The following is an 8,878-nucleotide window of genomic DNA, read 5'->3' as shown; positions in this document are numbered from 1 at the left end:
TATTAAATAAATGGTTTTAAGATTCTATTAAATCTTACGTATTAGAATCTATTGCATACCCTCTTATTTCTGGTTATTTTAAAATAGGCTCATCCTCAAAAATGAAAGCCTTTATTCATAAATAAGCACGCTAAAATAAACCTAAATATATGGAAATCATCGAAATATATTTCTTTTATATTAATAAATTCAACTAAAAAGACAATTTTATAGCAAAACTCCAGCAAGTTCTTCAGAAGCATGTAGAGGTCATATAAGAAAATTAGAATCTGTCCTACAAAACCAAAAAAACTATTAGAAAGCAATTTGTCTGTTTTCTAATCTTAAAGTACTTTGAATTATATGGATAATAAGAAATTCAATCATTCTATGAATTATGGAACATCTGCTTCCCCTAAGAGATTCAATAAAAAAAAAAACTCACCAAATATGACAGAAAAGAAAAAAATATAAATTTAAAAATGTCGCCTCAAAATATTAATACCTATAATGATAAAAAACTTTCTAATCTTTAATCTACGAAATTTATAAATATTAATACTTCTTTTTCTTTTAATAACGAAAATAAGATATCTCTCGCAAATTTAAGCAATTAAACATTAAATTTTATTGATTAATCTAATATATAATAATATGAAAATTTTTAAGTAAACCAAAGCTTTGTCAATAAACATTAAAAACAGCCTATTAATAATATGATATTTGAAGAAGAAAGCTACGAATAAGAGCCTAAAAGCAATTATCTACAAACAAATAATAATCTAGATCCACTATAATAAGAAGAATAGATAAAAATCTAAAATTGATACAAGCGCAAACAATTTAAAAATTAAACTGTATTACAATTATTATCTTTAGTAAGAAAATAATCTCTATCTTAAGTAAGAAACTATTGTATTACCTTAAAGATATATTTTTAATTAAACAATATAAATACTACTAATTAACCTACCAAATTGGTTTTAATTGATACTACCATCATTAAATTTGTATATTATACACATATTACTTTATCATATTATTAAAATAGAATTAAATATTTTCTAACTTATAACAAAAAATTCATATCCTATTTTACAATATTTTTATACTTAAATAAAAAATTAAATTTATCCTCAACATTATCATATTTATTATACACAAAATTAAAGCAATTAAGTTTATGTATTCTGTACCAAAGCTTTGTCATTTAATAGTAAGAAAAATTTAGAAATAACCCTCTTAAATTAACTATTTATTTGAGCTATATTAAGCTCATCACAATTCTAAGATGAGAAATTTAGAAGTAACAAGATCTATAAAAAACGCCATTTTTATAAATATATAAAATTGTACATTTAATTAATAACGCTTATTAAAAATGTATTAGCAATAAGTTTTTACAATGAATTTTCTTTAATAAAGACCAAATAAAAATCTCTTTTTTTCAAAAATTTTGGCCTTAAACCCAACATTAATATAAATTTTATAAAAGATTTAGGTGGTTTTAGTTTAAAAATATTAAGGTAAAGATAATAATTTTATTTGAAAATAATTTAATATAATAAAAGTATTTTGTGTTTAAATCTAATTGAGATGCAAAGAGATCATTTATTTGTTTGCTCTTTAAATAGCTACATCAAAACTTTTTTTTTAAATAACAGTACCTTTAATTTGCATCAAAATTTGTTATTTCTATTTATTTACTCAATTAAATTATTAAATTTACTTTTAATTTTTAAATTACTTTCTTTGTTAATTTCCTTCTTTTTGGATTATTGTTTTTCAAAAATTTAAAGAAATAAACGCGTTAATTAATTCTTGTGCTGATGAAATTTATTGAAGCCATTATATTTTAATTAATCAATTTATTTAATTTAATTATGCTAATATTAATCATATTTTAAGGCAAGTAACAAAACAACATTATTTTTAAATTAGCTATTTTAATATTTTAAGGCAATTTCAATACTTAAGAAAAAGCTAAAATTAGGATTTTATAGTTTGTTTATATTAGCAATTATATTTTAAATAATAAAATCAACAAGTGTAAAATAACCTACCTCTATAAAAAATAAATAAGCACTATCTTAATAAATATTTTTATAACTCCAAGATAAGTAATATTAAGTGTATTTTAAGATAAAATTTTTTTTCAATTAAAAGCAATATGAATTGTGAATCATTTTATTTTAAATATTAAAAATAAATCAAAAAATAATGTCTTATGTTAAATAAGACATAGTAATTATTGATGAATTTGTTTGATCTTTATAGAGATTTTTATAAAAAAACTATATTTGTAAATAGATCACCCTTCTAAATAACCAAATATACCCATTCAAATCAAGTAATTAATCAAAAATTTAATTATTAATAAAGAGTAATATTAAATTTATTTTAAGGTAAATATTTACTTCAAATCTCATTTTTAACTAAATTTTTCTTAAAATATTTAACTAAACAAACGGTTAATTAGTAAAATAAACATACTATTATTAATTAATTATAGTCTAATATTAATTTATATTAATGCTTTCAGTTGATTTTAAAGTTTTTTACAATTTTATTAAGTTTTCTTTGGGTAATTAGTAGTAGTAAATGATGATGAAGATGACGATGATGATTAATTTGCTAATTTTTCATTTTAATTATTAGCTAGACAAAATTATTTGTTTAATGCTTATTTTTTCTTATTGAGAGATAAATTATTCAGAAAAAATATGCATTATTAAAAAACCTTTCTTTTAAATGATCATAGTTTTTCCTTAGAGATAGACTAAAGCGCCATAAACTAAAATGAACAATAAAATTTCATCTTGAGTTTCTGAATTAGATTATTTGAATAATTTATTGAAAATAATTTGATACTTAAAAGTACAAAAAATTAAATTTTGCATCATTAATAATATTAAGCTCTAAAAAACTAATTTCGTTTTTTATTTTTGAAACATATCAAATATTTTAGTAAACTGATATAACGAAAATGATATTTATATTTTTATTTTAAAAAAGTAAAATTTAAATATAATTCTATTAGTATTTAAACCCTTAATGACAAATTCAAAAAAAGAAATACTTAACCCTATTAAATTTAGAGCATTTGATTACTTATCCATAATATCTTATTAAATACAAAAATACCACTCATCATTATCTAACCATATTAATTTAAATATTAGATAAAGGAGCTCAAAATATTTAGACTAAATTATTTAAATTCATCACCAAAAAAATTAATAAATTTACTAAGAAAGGAGTTGGTTGAAATTTAAATTAATATATGAAAAATACTAGCTGACATTTCTATTTTTGATTTATAATGCTAAATTTATTAATCAACACATATTATTATGTACAATAATTTAATCAGTTAAATAATAAATTTGTTATAATTATTATGATGGTTATTTTTTAATCTAAATAATTTGTATTATGTTAATCTGATCTCTATGATCTCTATTATGATTTTTATCCATATACAGGGAAGTTAATCTTTAAGAAATTCTGTTAATTAATAGATCAATCATCTTATAAAATCTGATTTGTTTCCTTAATTACTTATAATTTACTTTATTTAATAATTAATGGTACTAATCAACCACAAACAATAAATTAAATTTTACAGCTGCTTTTAATTTAATAAAATTTATGGCTAATTTTTTATTATTTTGAGTAATCGCATCGCTTTGGTACTACTTTTCAAAAAGAAGAAAATTGTGAGCGAAATTTAAGATTTAGTTTTTTGCGAAAGTGTAATATCTTGCTTCAATTTCCTCTGAATACCTAAAATAGTTTAAAAATTACTTTATATAATAATAATAATAATTTTAAATGAAATTAGAATTTATATCTACTTAAAATCTTATTTATTAGAGAGAAAGTTATTTGGTATCTTTAGAAAAAGTCTGAACATATTTTTTAATCGATTTTCTAATTTGTAGAACACCAAAAAACACAATTTTCTAAAGAATAACTAGTAAAATCAATAATCATTAAATTGATAATTTGCTTTTAAATATAGAGTCTTATTATCAATTATTAAATAAGAATCTTTAAAGGTAATTCTTCTCTTGTGAGCTTTATGCGAAAAATATGTAGATCAAAATTTTTTGGTTAAGTGAGTCAGCATTCTTATTATCATTTATATTGAAAGGTTTTTTAAAATGGGTATTAAACAATTTAAATATTTATCTTTTACGTTTTTTATATATTTTTGCAGATAAATATAACAGGGCTAAGATTAAGCAAATACATTTTTTCACTCGAACTATTTTAGATTTAATTAATATTACCTTTTATTTGTGCGTTTAATTAAAAATAACTAAAAATACTTAAGGGATGCATTTATAAGAAAATGTTTGGGTTACATGGTTAGCCAAACTTATTTTTATTTAAACATTATTTATATCTATTATAAGTTTATCCTTGAGAAAAAAAAAATTAAAGGGAATAAAAATGCTTGCAAATAAATATCAATTTATATTATATTTATTTTTGATGAAATGAATAAACAAACTATGCTAATTTTAAGTAAATTCATCTATTTAGTTTAATGACTTCAATTTTATTTGTATTTTGTTATTTGCTATTATTTAAATAGTTGCAGAAACCTTCAAAAAAATTATAAAAATTAAATCAAACAAATTAAGAAAAACAGAACTAATATCAAACTCAATATTCGGAAAATAAAATGAGCTAAGAAAATAAAAGAAAAGAGATTATCTTAAATAATATTCTATATTTAGCTTAAAAAGACTCAAACACAAAATAAAGCTAAAGAAATGTTCTCAATAAATGGTTTTAAGACGCTGTTAAGAGCTATATTATGGAATCTGTTGCATCTCCTTTGATAGCTGATTCTTTAAGACTCCATTCTTCATTATAAGTGAAAAACTTTATATGTAGTCAAACTAACAAAAATAAAGTCAAATACATGGCAACCATTGAATAATACTTTTATTTTATTAACAAATTTAACTAAAATGACCTTTTCATAAAAAAACTAAAATAAATTATTTATAGCCCCGTAGATATTACTCAATACAATAACGAATTAACTTACAACACTTAAAAGCTTGTTAGAAAATAATTTGTGTGTTTTTTGATCTTGAAATATTTTGAAATATATGGCTAATAAGAATTCGCATCATTTTACGAATTATGGAACATCTGCTTTCCTCAATAATTACAAACTAAAAAAAAGCTTTCAAAATATGATAAGAAGGTGGAAAATAAATAAACAAAAAGGTAATATAGAAAAAAAATCAGTCAAGATGATTCATCTCCCACTTCTTCTAATAACTTGAGCGAAAATACTACTCATTTAGTTGATTAAGAATATTGTTTCTAAAATTAAGACTCTTTTACTAAAATGATAAGTTTAAACGATCAAGATAGTTTAAATTAATCTTAAACAAAATTATCTGAATAAGATAGTAGAACCTATTAAACTGATTTTAGTTCTTATAAACAACCCATTAATAATAGAATATATGAAGAAGAAACCCATGATATAGAACCTGTGAGTTATTTTCTTTAATTTAATAACAATGATGCTTTAAGTTAAAACTAAGAAGAACTTGCTAATCAACAGGATTTATAAGCAAATAACTTCAAATATCATGAAAATTAATAGTAATTAACCTAAATTTACTTAAAATAAGAATACGATTATTAATAAAATTATGATAATAGTATTTACTTTGATAATAATTATTAATATTATACTCATTAACAATAAAATAATAATGAATTCATAAATTAACTTAATAATAATTAATAATGTTATTAATTCTATTAATAAATCTGAAAACAACAATAAATTATTGTAAAAAATACTTTAAATAAGTATTTCAATAGAATTTTAATAATAAAATATAATAATATTAACAAACTTAAATATGTACTTATTAAACTTATTCTTATTATAATAATAAAAAGCTTTTAATTTATCTTAATTTAAATTGATATTTATATATTAAAAAATATTTTATGTAATATAATTAAATTCCTTCTTGTTTTTAATAAAAATATATAATAATTAAACCCTTCTAAAAAATGTGTAATTCTTCTGAAATTAAATTTTTATAAAAAGCTTTTTTTTGAAGTGAGGTTGCTTTTTACTAAAAAATAAAAGATCTTTTATTTTTCTTTAATTAGGAGTGATCTTTAAAAAAATATTAGATTAATTAAACATGATTAACCTGTTTTAATGATTTTTGAAATTATTATTGATTTCTTATTTGATTAATTTTCAGAATTACATCTACCTAAATAAATGTAAGATAAAATGCTTATTGGTGATATGAAATATATGTTTATTCACTAAATTAAATACTTTATAAGCTAAAAAAAATTAAACAAATTATATAACTAATATAATAATGCAATTTAGTTTGTACTACGTTCTATTATTTAATTGAATCAATCTAATTTAAATTGTAAATTTTGAATACTATTATTTTGTTTCTTAATTAAATTGATCAAAAGTGATCAAAACATATTCTAAAGAAATATATAATATAACAAAAGTTAATTTAGATATACTAATTAAAAACCTACCTCGCCAAAGAATAACTTAAAAATGGAGAAGTAAAATTAAAAAGAATTAATTATTATGAAAAATGTACTCTTTTTGGTGAAAAAATCAGATAAACCTTTGAAAAGCTAAAGAAATTTACTAAATAAGTGGTTTTAAGATTCTATCAAAAGCTATATTTTAGAGTAGGTAGCATTTCCTTTTTTCTCAAAATATCTTAATTGCAAAACTTCCTAAGAACTAAAACACTTCATGAGCTAAATAGAAGTTGGTAAAAACAAACCTAAATATATGGAAATGATTGAATAATACTTTTACTACGTCAACTAGTTCAATCTGAGAGAAGCGTTTATCCAAAAACTAAATAGCATTATTAAAGATCCAACTGACATCACAGAACAAAAAAATTATCATACGTATAACTGTTAGAAGATTGTGAGAAAATAATTTGTTTGTTTGCTCATATTGCGTTTCTTCGAGTATTATCACCTGCATGAATTTATGTCATTCTATGATTTATGGAATTTCTGCTTTCCTGAAGCAGTTCAAAAAAAAAAAAAACTTTCAAAATATGACACAAAAATATAAAAGAAATAAAAATGTTAATCAGAGAGTTCTACAAAAAGTGGTTCATCTCCTACTTTACCTATTTAATAAATCAATAATAATATTTCTTTTTCCTCTCCTGACTCATCACATATAAAAAATGAGTAACCATCTTCTGATTTGAACTCTCTAATTGCTAATAATCTCCATTAAAACCAACTTTAGCTACAAGATAAGATTAAACAATAAAAAGAGTATGAAAACACTAGCTTTTAGTAATAATAAATTAGCAGTAAAATAGTGGAGGAAGATGATGACGAAGAAGAAGAATATATAAATCTATCGCATCAATTAAGCTATTAGTAAGAACTAATATGTAAAAAAGAAGAAGAACCCTCGTAGAGCTAAAATATCTGCTCAGAAATTAATTTAGAACCAAAAAGAAATTAACATAAATACTTGTGTATCTAATAAGATCCAAGTCTCATCTATTATTAAATATAATATTAATACTACCTTCCTGCTTAATAAATTCCTAATTAATTTAATGCTTCATAATGCAAAATTGAAATTAAAACAGAAGATCTTAATCAACCTATCTTTTAATTAAATTGAATTTTTCTTCTTCATAAATCAGTCCATCCATCTATCTAACCATAAAGCAACCAATAAATTCACACGCTTTATAAAAATTTTTAATCATCAACAAAATATTTTTTATGAATTTTATTAACTTCCTACCATCTTAATCCTTTCTTCGAAATTTTATAATGAAAGCTATTATTATAAAATTATCTTACTACCTACTTTAACTAATTTAAAATGTTGGTTGTTTTTATATCAATAATAATAATTATAAATTAGATTTAAAATAATTATTTTTTTTTCATGTTATATTAAAAAAAAGGAATTTTTATAATTACGTTCTTATTTATTGCTTATAATTTAAATATCAAAATTTATTTAAAATATTACTTTTGAGTCATTTAATTGATTTTAATGGTGAGTTATGAATAAATCATGTTTTTTCTTTTTAACTCTTTGAGGTTTTATGATATCCAGAATCTAGATAATAGATAATTAATATTAAATTTCATTTCATTTAGTAATATATCAAAGTAAAAACAAAATAACAAATTCCCCCAAAAAAACATATTTGTTTTTCTGTGATTTAATTTATTAGTGTAAATTTAATAATTGCAACTTAAGTTTTTTTTAAACAAATTATTGTGTCAATTTTATAAAAATCTAAAGCTTTATAAAGTTTACTGTGGGTTGCTTTTTGATCTGACGACTAAAATCAAAAGCTAAATATCAAATAAAGGTAATAGTGTGGATAATAATAAAAAGATATCTATTCTCTTTAAAAAAATCAATCTATATTATACATACAATTATGATATATTTTAATCTGATGATGGCAATCAAAAGCTAAATATCAATTAAAAGTAAAAATATCTCTAACAATTAATATTTTATTGATTCTTATTCTCTAAAAAAAAGAAATCAATTCAAATTTAAAAAACTCTAATTTTTCATATAATAAGTAACAATTATATTAGCATTAATATTTAGTGATTATTATATGAAATTAGAATTTTTTTAATAGTATTACATTTAAAATAGATAAATTTCTTCTTAATTAATGATAAATTAGAATATAATATAATAAAAACTATTTTAATTTTGTATAAAATTCATTTAAAAACATGAAAAGAAACTTAAAATAGTCATATTTAAGTTTTTAATATATTTAAATAAAAAATAATTTTTAAAACTAAATTAAACTTATACTTAAAATTTATTTGATAT

The 8,878-nt window shown here is 19.9% G+C and overlaps 3 protein-coding genes across 3 annotated transcripts in view; all 3 read left to right on the top strand. All coding sequences in view use genetic code 6, as the record gives it.

Annotated features, from left to right (window-relative positions):
- TTHERM_00607310 (transmembrane protein, putative) overlaps positions 1 to 806 on the top strand; it is a gene marked incomplete at both ends in the record, with an annotated part of 1,011 nt that extends 205 nt beyond the window's left edge. The window contains one exon of the mRNA XM_001010570.3: positions 1 to 806. This exon is cut by the window's left edge and continues 205 nt beyond it. Coding sequence (XP_001010570.3) covers positions 1 to 806 — 806 coding nt within the window.
- Positions 807 to 4,672: 3,866 nt separating this feature from the next.
- Positions 4,673 to 5,791, top strand: TTHERM_00607300 (hypothetical protein; the record flags this gene model as incomplete). Its single annotated transcript, XM_001010569.1, has 1 exon — positions 4,673 to 5,791. One exon carries the CDS (start codon positions 4,673 to 4,675, stop codon positions 5,789 to 5,791), a length of 1,119 nt encoding a protein of 372 aa, XP_001010569.1.
- An 807-nt stretch (positions 5,792 to 6,598) lies between these two features.
- Positions 6,599 to 7,681, top strand: TTHERM_00607290 (hypothetical protein; the record flags this gene model as incomplete). Its single annotated transcript, XM_001010568.2, has 1 exon — positions 6,599 to 7,681. One exon carries the CDS (start codon positions 6,599 to 6,601, stop codon positions 7,679 to 7,681), a length of 1,083 nt encoding a protein of 360 aa, XP_001010568.2.
- Between the last annotated feature and the right edge of the window lie 1,197 nt (positions 7,682 to 8,878).

The sequence above is a fragment of the Tetrahymena thermophila genome, assembly GCF_000189635.1.
Source record: "Tetrahymena thermophila SB210 genomic scaffold scf_8254754, whole genome shotgun sequence".
NCBI classification, from domain to species: domain Eukaryota; phylum Ciliophora; class Oligohymenophorea; order Hymenostomatida; family Tetrahymenidae; genus Tetrahymena; species Tetrahymena thermophila.
The sequence above is the reverse complement of the archived record's forward strand: the minus strand, read 5'-3'. Positions and strand labels throughout refer to the sequence as shown.